This window comes from Sabethes cyaneus, chromosome 3 (assembly GCF_943734655.1).
Source record: "Sabethes cyaneus chromosome 3, idSabCyanKW18_F2, whole genome shotgun sequence".
Lineage (NCBI taxonomy): Eukaryota > Metazoa > Arthropoda > Insecta > Diptera > Culicidae > Sabethes > Sabethes cyaneus.
Window position 1 is genome coordinate 129101193 of NC_071355.1, and position 12766 is coordinate 129113958.

At 37.8% G+C, this 12766-nt stretch overlaps 1 protein-coding gene across 1 annotated transcript in view; it reads right to left on the minus strand.

The window, feature by feature from the left end:
- Positions 1–12257, minus strand: part of LOC128741049 (transmembrane protein 208) — a 124474-nt gene extending 112217 nt beyond the window's left edge. The window contains exons 1-2 of the mRNA XM_053836627.1: positions 12153–12257; positions 11896–12051 (exon numbers count right to left, since the gene is read on the minus strand). Coding sequence (XP_053692602.1) covers positions 11896–12051; positions 12153–12155 — 159 coding nt within the window. The 5' untranslated portion in view covers positions 12156–12257. The remainder of the gene's footprint in view (positions 1–11895; positions 12052–12152) is intronic.
- Between the last annotated feature and the right edge of the window lie 509 nt (positions 12258–12766).

The following is a 12766-nucleotide window of genomic DNA, read 5'->3' on the forward strand; positions in this document are numbered from 1 at the left end:
CTATTTTTACACGTATTGTTGAAATCCACAGTTTTTTACGCGAAATTTTGTTTTTTATGGGTTTTTTTCGCGGAATTTACGCGGTTTTCGGAATTGACGCGGTTTTCAGAATTTACGCGGTTTTCGGAATTTGCGCGGTTTTGATTTACGCGGGACGTATCCTTCGCGTAAAAAGCGACTTGAGTGTAAATTCAATTTCTACATTTAGTGATGTCCGGTAATTTCTCGATTAATCGATTACAGCATGGAATAATCGAATAATTTGTAATCGAATACTGCTGGCACGAGTAATTCATTAATCGAATAGTTTAAATAAGATTAAAAAATGAGAATAATCCCCATTAATCGTTCATAATCGTAAGATTAATCGAATAATTTAACGAAATATTCGAATATTTATAGTCGAATACTACTAGCTAGTGTTCGACATCGGAACGAAAATTGAAGTCCGGGTTCCGGTCCGGTCCGGTTAAAAGGTGGCACGAACTTTGTTATTCCGACTATAAAGACTAATGATCCGGTCCGATTTGGCTCTGTTTAGGTTCCGGAACCGGAACAGAGCCAAATCGGACCAGAATAAGAAAATTCGTGCCGATTTTTACCGGACCGGAACCCGGACCTCAATTTTCGTTCCGATGTCGAACACTACTACTAGCACGAATACTGAACTAATCGACCAGTGCCTACTCGATCGATTAATCGGCAATCGAATAATTAAAAATTTCGGACATCACTAATATCAATACCAATGTCAGCCGTGTCGCTGATATTGGTATTGGAATATCAGCCGAATTGACCATTTTACGAACCATAACAACATTGCTGATATTGATTTTGCTTCACAGCTGCCAGAAATACAGATATTTGTGCATGCATAAATTTGGGACCCTACCGTTTTCTCCGGAGTATTTAATTTTCTCAATCTAATCTTTTAAATAATTGCTTATTGCTATTTATTGTGGTTTTAACCAATTGGTCATTCACCCATTCTTTTAAATAACATAAATAGTTTATGGACTACTTTAAAATTCAGGAACATTAGTAGCGCCAGAAATCACAGCAACTGAAAGAATTGATGGGTCCCAAATTTATGTATGCACAAATATCTGTATTTGTGGCAGCTCTGATTTGCTTTCCCGTGGGGCATCTGCGGATTGTCAAAGTACCAGCACAGCACAGGGAAAGCGCAACATCGATATCAGCCAGTCAGCATGTCGCTTTGTCACGTAAAATGCTCTTTACATAAAGACATTGCTTGGTATATAATAAGTTCGGCACCAACTTTTCAAAAGGTCGTAAGCAGATGCCAGATATATCCAACAAACATTTCTGTTGAATAACAGTTAATCAAGCGCTTATTACCCGGTAATCTATACCCCTACTATTCAAGAAAAATGAATACTGCGGAAAAATAATGTCCCAAATTTATGCATGCTCATAAATTTGGGACATTATTTTTCCGCAGTATTTCATTTTTGCAGTCTAATTTTTGCTATAACCCGCTTAGGAAAAATTCGGATACCTGGCAGAAATCGAACAGAATCAATATGGCGCCGGCAAAATTTGACATTCAGAACAGGCTCGTCTTCTTCTTTTTTCGCTCGCTTTTCTGTATGTCAAAAATGACATTTTAAAACGGGAGATACGTGCTTCACACGATGCTGCCTAATGTTGCAGTTCTGCGTTACAGGTAAGAAAATAATATTTAACCTGTTTCTGCGGGATTTAGTTTCTGTTTTTAAAGCCTCGAAACATTTTAAATGGTCGATTCCAATAACGTGCGTGCTTCGTGCATTCTTTTTGTTTTCAGACCGAAGGTTCCGCTCATCTGGTTTCAGCTTCTGAAATGCACCGAAAACTAACAAAAACAAGCTGAAGAATGAACAATAAAGTAGTGTAAAATGCGCAAATATATATATTTATTATTGATGACAGCTTTTTTTAATCAAAAAGTTACGCAAAAAACACAAACCGGTTGAATCGGTTTCGGTATCGGTTCTGTTCGACATGGCTGGCAGAAATCTGGCAGACAAAACCGTTAGGCGAAATTTCTGCTAGAATCGGTTGTTGCATTTCTGCTAGTTTTCACGGGTGACGGCGGCCAGAAATCCGGCAGAATGTCTGGCAGAAAAAGTTTTTCGCTGCCAGATTTTTGTTCGATTTCTGCCGGACGCGCCTAAGCGGGAATGTACAAAGTTTATGAAGTACTAGTACGTATTACAGGGTGTCGATTACCTGGAAAATCAGGGAAAACCTGGAAATGTCAGGGAAATTCGTTTCAACCTGGAAAAGTCAGTGAATGTCAGGGAATTTCATTTGAAGTCAGGGATTTTTAACACGGGAAGAAAATATACTGAAAAAGCTATGGCTTCGCAAGGATAACATTTATTTCAAGTAGTTGGCACATTTTTACTCAATGCCATCACGTGTGCACAAATGAAGTTTTTGACTCACGTGCAACCAATCTGTTGCGTACCAGAATTTCGAAATTTAGAATTTCATGAATGTGCGACTGACCCGCTCTTTACCAGGCCACGTTTCTCAACAACGGTTGGACCGATTTGATCGACTTTCGGAAGGGTTCACCACCTAATTAATCATTATCAATATTTATTGGATTCTTCGATATTGATCGGATATCTAGCACAAAAGTTTTATGCACAACTTGTGCTAAATTTGTTTATTTTGCATGGAAAGTGACATAAAAAGTCCGGTGTGGCTAGTGGATGTTGAAACGCACAGCGCATATTTTTAGTCTGTGCGTGCTATTGTTGAAACAATACATTTTCTGCTTTCTCTGCGGCCAATGTAGCAAGATTCTTAAAACACTATTCTACGCTTCGAGAACAACTATTCATTGGGTCATGGGAGTTGACATTTAGAAAAAGTCCAATCTTTAAAACAAAGAAACTTTGCATCTAGATAATTCCACACTTCCGGACCGAAATCTGTAACCGAAACAAGAACGAATCAAACTGAACAAAAATCAGCTTTTGAAACTAGCTACGATATTTAACCCATTTGTGCCGGAACCCGGACTTTCATTTTTATTCTGATGTCGATCACTAGTAAAAACCTACGATTAATTCGTTTTCGGAGGATAGACCATTTCAGCCTCAAAATCTTGAATTAGTCAAACAAATCAGTCATATGTGTGAAACTCGACTGGGAGCACAGTCGATAGAATCGCAAACCCGAAGTTATCCTGAATAGAGTGACTATATACAGAGTGGCGACAAGTCATCCCAAATGTATGCAATGCGGTTTTTCCAAGGTTTTTCTTTCTCTTTCCTGCATACGCGTTGGATAGGTCGTCTGCTCGATTGGAATGACACTGACAGATAATTATCATTCCAATTTTGACATTGTCGCCACTCTGTATACAGTCACTCTAATCCTGAATATTAAAAGCTAGCTGCAAGTAGATTGAATAAAAACAGAAGATCTGGATCAAGGGGTTTCCAGTAAGGCGTATAAGTGCGTAGTAATCAGAGATTACTTTTGTAATCATTTTCGAATTAATTAGGTAATCAATGGTAATCAGTAGAGTAATCAATGATAATCTTAAGTAATCAAGACACCCCATCGACATCTCTATATCGAGCTGCAGTAAACGTCAGCGACAGCATGTCCGGGGCTCAAAATTTGACAGCGGGCCCAAATCAGACTGCTGGCAGTTGAGTGAAACGCAGTGCTGAATTGCTATCTCACTTTCGCACACACGAGATGTTGGCGGCGAGAACATAGTTGTCTGCCATGGGCTTGAATCAAGAGTAACAAGAGATTGATTATTGGTAATCAGAGGTAATCAGTAAAGTAATCAAAAGTAACTTTTTTCAAAGGTGCGTAGTAATCATTGCTGTTGGAAACCCCTTGATCTGGATAATCAAATAGTAGAACGAAGCGTGTTGCTCAATTCATCGTCGCAAAAAAGATGAATTTGAATTGAAAAAGACAAATGGATTCATCAAGAAATAGTAATTAAAGAGTTATTAACCAATTTAGTCTAATAAACACTTTGAAAAGATAAATTAGCGAGATATTTTCCAACTGAATTTTTTCGAAATACACCTGGAAAAGTCAGGGAATTTTATTTTCACCGGATAATCGACACCCTGTATTATAGAGATTGCTGACATTTACCGCACGCACAGTTCGCCGCGTATACGTAGGGTCGTTTGGGGTGATTTGGACACCTGGGGTAAAATGGACAGGTGCTTTATCTCGGAAACTAGCAGTTTCTCTGCATTCACACTATTCTCAACTTCTTCCTTATCTTCTTACACCATTATTTACGTAAAAAAATTGGGCTTAACTTTGACAGGTGTTGTGAAATGTAAATGTAAACAAAACAACTGTCTAAAACGACACCAAAAGTAATTTTGTTGCTCTAGGTTTTAAGGCTTTTCCAGTGATTTAACAAACTTTTCAAATTATTGTGCAGTGCAGTTCTGTTTGGCTACATAAGAGAAACTGTTTGACAGAAAATTATAGCTAGATTATATAAAAATAAATCCATTTTTTTAAACTCATATTGTTGTATGCTGTGTGGAGTGAAATGGACAGTTTTGTTGGGGTGAAATGGTCCAGTGGATTTTAAACCATTTCTTCGGTCTCATTAATTTTAGATACCGTAAAAGTACAAAAAAGATGTGCATGTGAACAAGAATCCACCGAAAAGATCATTATAGACAATCAAGAATAGGTTTTGAGTATTTGAGAGTATTTGCAATCCCGCCAATCGCCAAAGGGAACATTCGCAACAAAAGTCAGGGATTTTAATAATAGGGTTTCGATGCGTTTGAGAACTAACTGAACGAAATATTTCTCTGGTCATTTTCCCTCATACTCAGAATCATATTGAAATTTTTTGATTTTTGAGGCACTCGGCGCTAATCCCTGATTGTCTATGGTTGTGCAAAATGCAATGTCACTTTCATTTTATTATCGTAACTATTTTATCCTAATCGATATGTCGAATTGTCATTATAGCTTCAGCTTTAGGTTTAACCACCCTCTATGAGCCACCAGGAACTAATGCAGGAGCACTTGCATGTGACACATGTCGAATAAGACTTTAAATAAGATCTAGATTCTTCGAAGTAAGGTTTTGTTTACTTGCGAAAAAACTAAAGTGATATTGGTATAACTTATGAACTGGCTCTTCCACTCAGATAGACGGAATTGAGTTCGAAACACTATTACTAGTTAATATGTGTTTCTAAGTTATCTGCTATGAGCCTCAGTATGTTATTTAATTAAAAACAACCGTTTTTTACACATTGTCCATTTCACCCCAGTGGGTGTCCATATCACCCCAAACAAAATTTTGCTGCCAAAAAAACATTATTTTTATTTTAACCTATTTTAGCAAAACTAAGCTAGATACAATTGTTAAACTCCGCTGGTAAACAGAAAACAAGTAAATCTCAGTATACGATTCAACGTTTTTGAGTTTTGATGCATAGATTTTGGGATAATAGGTGATTTGCTTAGGGTGTCCAAATTCCCCCAAATTACCCTATACGCGGTTTGTTTGCATCTCCAAATTTATTTTCGCTGCGAAAAATTTTTCACGATGCACACAAACCACTGTATTAGTCGCACATTAGCAATCCTGATACCGTCCGTTATTATGGCAGATGGTGTAAAAACTGGATAGCACATCACTGTGCGATTACAGCGCACTACTTGCGACACACAAAACCAGAATAAAATTGAATGTCACACAGCTATCCACCTATTCGCGTGCGTAATGACGGCTAGTGGATACAACTTTCGGAAAACGTTAGCATGCTTTTGGCAGGTTTATTCACGTTAAGTTAATATTTCCAGCCTTAATTGTAGTTGTAGAACTTTCAAGCATACGTGAGCGGAGTTCCCAAAAGCAAATAAACATTGTCGAAAAACGTACCCACTAGCCGCCATTAAGCGCGCGAAAAGGTGGATATGCATACAATTATTGTTCATATTTTCTAGTAAATTATCCATGTTAACAGAAACAGAATGTAGCCTTTCGATCCTGAAATGAACGTTTACATGCTGACTATTTACTAGATTTACTAGAATAATGTTTTACATATGTAGTATTATATACGTGGTAGTGCCTAATTTTAGAGGGTACTAGCTGACCCGACAAACTTCGTATTGCCACAAATTAACCTGTGTTGTACATAAATCATGAATCTCGGATGATCTTTGTCACAATCTCGAGTTTTGCAAGCCCCCCAGTGGGCGGCGCTTCCGACGGCGGGTCACCGGCAACACTCGCGACCGTCTCGTCCTGAATGATCTAGTGTTACTATAGATAGTTTTTGTGGTCTTGTATTGACTAATGTTTTATGGAAGAGTCTAGAATTTCTCGAGTTCGATTAGTTTTTGAGTTTCGCAAAAATTTCTGTTTTATTTGTGGTCTTGTATTGACTAATGTTTTATGGAAGAGTCTAGAATTTCTCGAGTTCGATTAGTTTTTGAGTTTCGCAAAAATTTCCATATCCCCCTACCACAGTGGTGAGAGATCTCTAACTATCATAAAATAAATTTAAGATTCTAAAATCTCCCACATGCCAAATTTGGTTCCATTTGCTTGATTAGTTCTCAAGTTATAAGGAAATTTGAATTTCATTTGTATGGAAGCCCACCCTCTTAAAGAGGAGATGGGCCATAACTCGCTTTCTAAAGAAGAGAGGGGTCTTAATTCACCATAGAAAAAAATCTTGCGTCCAAAACCACTTACATGTCAAATTTGGTTCCATTTGCTTGATTAGTTGTCGAGTTATGCAGAAATTTGTGTTTCATTTGTATGGGAGCCCCCCCCTCTTAGTGGGGGGAGGGGTTTCTAACCATCACAAAAACCTTTCCTGGCCCCAAAAAACCTCTACATGCATATTTTCATGCCGATTGGTTCAGTAGTTTTCGATTCTATAATGAACATACGGACAGACAGACAGACAGACAGACAGAAATCCTTCTTTATAGGTATAGATTCAAGGTGAAATTAGTCGTCATCGATTCTGCCAATTTCAAAAGCAGTATTTTGTTTGAAACAAAAATTCTGTTAATGAAAATATATTCGCTGTGTTCAGATTGGCAAGAAGAAGGCAGTATTTATATTTTTACAACCAGACCCCAGCTATTGGGTCCAAAAACTGCTTTCGAAATTAGGCTCTCCGAAGAAAAGTTAATGACTGCTATTTTCCCGTTAAACAAATCATGTTCGAAAAACAGGTCTATTAAGTGATCTCCTCATTATTCATAATCTTTTTAACTTTTCACTATTGATTTAATAATGTCCTGATTTATTCCAGTGTCATTTCCTTTGCAAAACTTCCTTTCTGCACGATTTTTCCTGTACCAAATTCGATTTTGACAGCAGTTCAAATAATAAACATTGTGAGCTTTTTTGATAAGTTTCAAGCAAACAAACCGGCGAACAGCGCAAAATGTTACGAAAACAAATTTAATTTGATTGGCATATTACACTGTTTTACAAACCACCAAATTTTATTGGAAAAGCTCGGCGACATTTTGAAAAATAAAATTTGTTCGAATATTTGGTTGGGTCAGTACACGGGTTTTCAAATTTATTTGATGAAATAGATCAAATATTGGATGATTCAGCAAACAGTGTACTGGTACCTTTACATATAACATCTGTTTTCAAATTCCGTAAATGTAATCTGGTTCCTTCTCTTTTAGTAACTATATACTCTTGTGGATTGAAAGTAGATGTAAGTTTATTCCTTTTTATTAAGTTTTTAACGACAACTATATCTCCGATATCAATGTTAGAAATTTTCGCCCGACGTTTTCTATTCGTGTAATTCTTTCCCTTTTCCTTAGTTTGTTTGTCATTGCCAATAGCTTGATCAATCTGTATTTTCCTTTGTCTTCCTGGTAGTTTGTCACGAATATTCCAGCCAAACATGAGTTCAGATGGAGAATAGTTAGTAACCGTATGAGGTGTAGCACGATAAGCAAGTAAAAAATCTTGCAGATCTGATTTCCAATCGCGACCCATAGTGACGCTAATTTTAATTGTTTTTAGTATTGTACGATTCTGTCTTTCAACCAATCCATTTTGAAACGGAGCGTATGGAATTGAATGGTAGATTTCGATTCCATTTTAAATGCAAAACGCTGGAAATTACGATTGATGGCTTATGATTACAAAGTCATGTATCGACCAGGAAAAAACAATATAGCCGATCCATTGTCTCGATTATGTCAGTCCATACCAAATCAAGGAAAATGTTTCGACGAAGAATCTGAACGAATCATCAGAGAAGTTGCTAACATTTCTTGTCCAGCAGCTATTAGCATTAATGAAATCGCCGCTGCCACTAAAAAGGATATTGAATATTGTTCGGCCTAAGAGTACCGCCAGAGTAAACGCGACAGCGACGCAACGCGACTTCGCTCACGTTCATTTAAATACACAGCACTTTTTCGCCGGAAGCAGGGCTTTAGGCCCCGTACAGAGTAAACGCGACACGACTTCGCTCACATTCATTTAAATACCCAGCCCTGCTACCGGCGAAAAAGTGCTGCGTATTTAAACAAATGTGAGCAAAGTCACGTCACATCGCTGTCGCGTTTACTCTGGCGGTACCCTTAGGGCATGTGCAGCACAATGTTTGTTCTATTCTATATTTTATAAGTTTTAAATTTTGTAACATGTGAAAAATGAAACAAAATGCAGGCAACCGCAATCCAGTTTTAATGGCAGTTCTGTTTGATATTACCCCATAAACAATCCTTCCTGCTTTTCCCCCTATTTAGAGATGCGTGTTGATTTGTGTGGGACAAATGTCATATGTCATATGCTGGAGGAGGACTTGCGAGTGCTCGGAACTTTCGAACGACGAGTATTTAATGCGATCTTCGGTGGCGTACAGGAGAACGGAGTATGAAGGCGGAGGATGAACCATGAACTCGCATACCTCTATGGCGAACCCAGTATCCAAGATGTGGCTAAAGCTGGACGGATACGATGGGTAGTTCATGTTGCAAGGATACCGGACAAGTACCTTGCAAAGATGATGATTGCCTCAAATCCGGTAGGAACAAGACGACCAGGAACATAGCGAGCAAGATGTTTAGACCATGTGGAGCGAGATCTGGTGGAGAGTACTCGGTGTCCAAGCAATTGGAGAGCGGTAGCCTACAACCAAGTTGATTGGAGAAATGTTATTCAACAGAAATGTTATTCAACAGTCCACCTAACTAAGTAAGCACTATCCAGCACTCCACTGTTTGTCCAGCATTATCTGTCAGATTTACGCAACCGCTGCCACAACATACCAATCCCCCTGGTCCGGACGACAGGTGGAAGCCATACCAGGGGCCCTATTCTCACAGTTACCTCACCTCATTTCTCTCACGCGTCCTATTCTCACAGTCACCCTCACCTCACCTTACCGGCCCCATTTGATTTGTACAATCACCCAGGTGAGTGGAGTCACCTAGGTGACTCTGAGAATCGCAAATTGTGCTCTCACCCAAAAAATTTAGATGAGATGACTGTGAGAATAGGACCCCAGGTAATCTTCAGCAATGGATGTCTTTGGTTACATCTCTTTGTTCTGCTGGACCGGCGAATAGTGATGTAAATGTCATCTTTTAATGAGCGTTAAAGAAAATCCGTCATTACTACTATTTTGATAGCAAAGCAATAGTGCTGCCGTCGCGAAATTTAGAAATCTTTGTAATAATTTCGTACTTAACTGCAATTATACTCACAGCAAGTTTTACAATAGGAAACAACCAAACAAATAACCGTCGGCCGAAACACATCCCAATTTTTTTTAAATTACTTGTATCATTCTGAACCAAAACGATTATGAAACAATCAACTGTCAAAAGTTTGTGTTTTGCTTATTATTGGCTACATACACAATATCCCATCTGTTTGAAACTCCGCTTTACTCGTGTTTCAAATATCTGCAGAAATAGAACACTGTTGTATACCAGTTTCAAATTTTGTAACTCAACTGTTAGAAAAAATAGAACGGAAACGCTCTGTTGGGGTTACCGATATTTTAAATTTGTTTCATTTTAAAACTTTCATATATAGTAAAACAGTGTTGTACATGCCCTTAGGCCGAACAGTTAGGGGAATTGTGTATAATGTGCCCCCCTAAGAATAAATGGATATATCTCTGTTATGCTTCCCCAAATTAACGTGACAACTACGAGCATATGTTGGTATTTAAGCTGACAACCAATTGCAATTGTTTATTTCATTTAGTATTGTGAAATAAATATGATAGGAATTATTTAATAAAAGCACCTAAATGTCGTGTTTCTCGCCTGCGCGGGGTAAAATGCCTCACCTGCGGTATAATATGCCCAGTGCGGTAATTTGAGTATTTCTACCAGTGACAGTGACCAACTCTATTTTGTAGAAAGCAAAACTATTTCTTTTGTTTTCAAAATCTCGTATCTTTATATAAAATAAACCTAGTTTCGGCCTTCTGGTGCACTTTTTCTTTTCTGCATGGGACACATTATACTGCAGCTGTGGCATTTTGCACCGCGTAGTTGTATTACCTGGAATTTGGACGTTGGTATAAAAATTATTCCCACCACGGTTACTCTACAATACTAATTGAATTAAATAATGCCAATTGACTTGAACTTAGATCTGTTTACCTATGTTTATAGCCACATTTGCAAGGGGCAAATTGCACCACCGCAAGTGGGGCATATTGGCCTGCTTTCACTTATTTGAAAAAATATTATTGCTAAAGCAAATCAAGCGTTTCATATCGTCATTTTTGGCAGAGATGTCTCTTTGAAGTTCACTTTACGCAATCGAATCGCAACAACCGGTTAAAGATGGTCGGGTATGAAAATTTGAATACCCGAACCCGACCCGTACCCGATCAAGAAAAAAATAGAAAACCCGTACCCGACCCGAACCCGCAAATTTATTATTTTTGATACCCGAACCCGACCGCAACCCGAAGGGTACGGGACGGGCCCGGGTACCCGACCATCTTTAGTGTTAAATGTGGTCAATAGAGATACCCGACCCGACCCGTACCCGGTTTCAAAAACAAAAATTAAGAACCCGTACCCGACCCGAACCCGCAATTTTTTTTTTTTTTTTTTCAATACCCGAACCCGGCGGGTACGGGTTTCGGGCAAATTTTCCGCTACCCGACCATCTCTACAACCGGTTATTTACTGATTTTGACAAGTAAATAGCTTATATAAAAGACGCCAAAAGTTACATCGGAAGCTGTTCAAAAACAAATTTATTTTTGTTTTGTTTTTAAAGTATATGACCTGTCATAATTGCATAATAGGCGAGTTACATCAAATACTATGGATTCTGGGTGGTTTTGCATTTTAATTTCGCTTGATTAGAGAAAAACGAAGAGGGGGGCACATTGGCCAGGGGGGGGGGCACGTTATACACAATTCCCCTACTATGAAAAAAATAATAAAATCGCATTTCGTAATAAGTCCATACTCTTTCTTTGGAATAACACGTGCCAACAATGAAAGATTATAGATGAATCAATGTTTTAAAAATGTTTTTAATCTATGCTTTTATGACGACATTGGAAGCCGCATTTACGTAAGTTAATATAAATTTAATTATCTGAGCTAGCTATAGTAATTTAAATAGCTAATAAATCAAACTACTACTAAAATACTAAACTAAAATAAGATCAAACTACTTAAATCTCAAAATATTTAATGAATTATTCATAGTCAAGCCGATGGGCCGAACCATAATCAGTTTTTGCATAGGCCGAACGATCAATTTTCAGAACTAACAGAATCATTTTGATGTATGTATGCGTCTAAATATAGTACAATTGTTATTTAAATCTGCCGTAAAATACCTACATTACAGGTCTAGTTTCAATTTATTATACATACCATTTGTAGAACTCCGAACGACTCGATGAAAAAATATTGAGCTAGTAAACAAAATGCCGTTGTGCCCAAGCACATATTTCGATAGAATTTCAACGTGGCACAATTTTCTACCATTATCTGCTTACTACCTTTAGTTCCCTGTTTTCCTTTAGAAGCCTGAAATTATAAGTGAAGATTATACGCTGAAAATGTACATTCATTGGATAAAACTTTGCCCGGAAAATAAAAAAATAAGTTTAAAATCTGCGCAAACCAACCATTGTTGATAATGTTAATGTCCAATCTAGAGTGACTATATACAGAGTGGCGACAAGTCATCCCAAATGTATGCAATGCGGTTTTTCCAAGGTTTTTCTTTCTCTTTCCTGCATACGCGTTGGATAGGTCGTCTGCTCGATTGGAATGACACTGACAGATAATTATCATTCCAATTTTGACATTGTCGCCACTCTGTATATAGTCACTCTAGTCCAATCCAGCGGAGATCTACTGCCAGTGTTACCAGGTCGACTGCCTATTTTCCCGCTGCCCAGAGGTTGATTTCCCGCTGAAATCCCGATGTCTAGAGTCTATTTCCCGCTAGAAATCCCGCTGAATCAAAAGTCATATTATTCTTTCGTTTTTAGTGCAGAATAAAAAATAAAAAATATTCATTTCAGTGTAGGCTTGTATTTGAAATTAAGATGATCTGAAATTGAGTGGTTGCGAATAAATGAACATTATGCAAATTTGCTGCATTCATTTTGACGAGGTTTTTGGCTTCAGGAAACAGAAAAAGAAATATCTTGTTATCCCTCATATAATGAAAGTTTACTACGAAATTTCGCAAGAATTATAAGATTAAGGAGTCTAAGAACACATGCAAAAATTT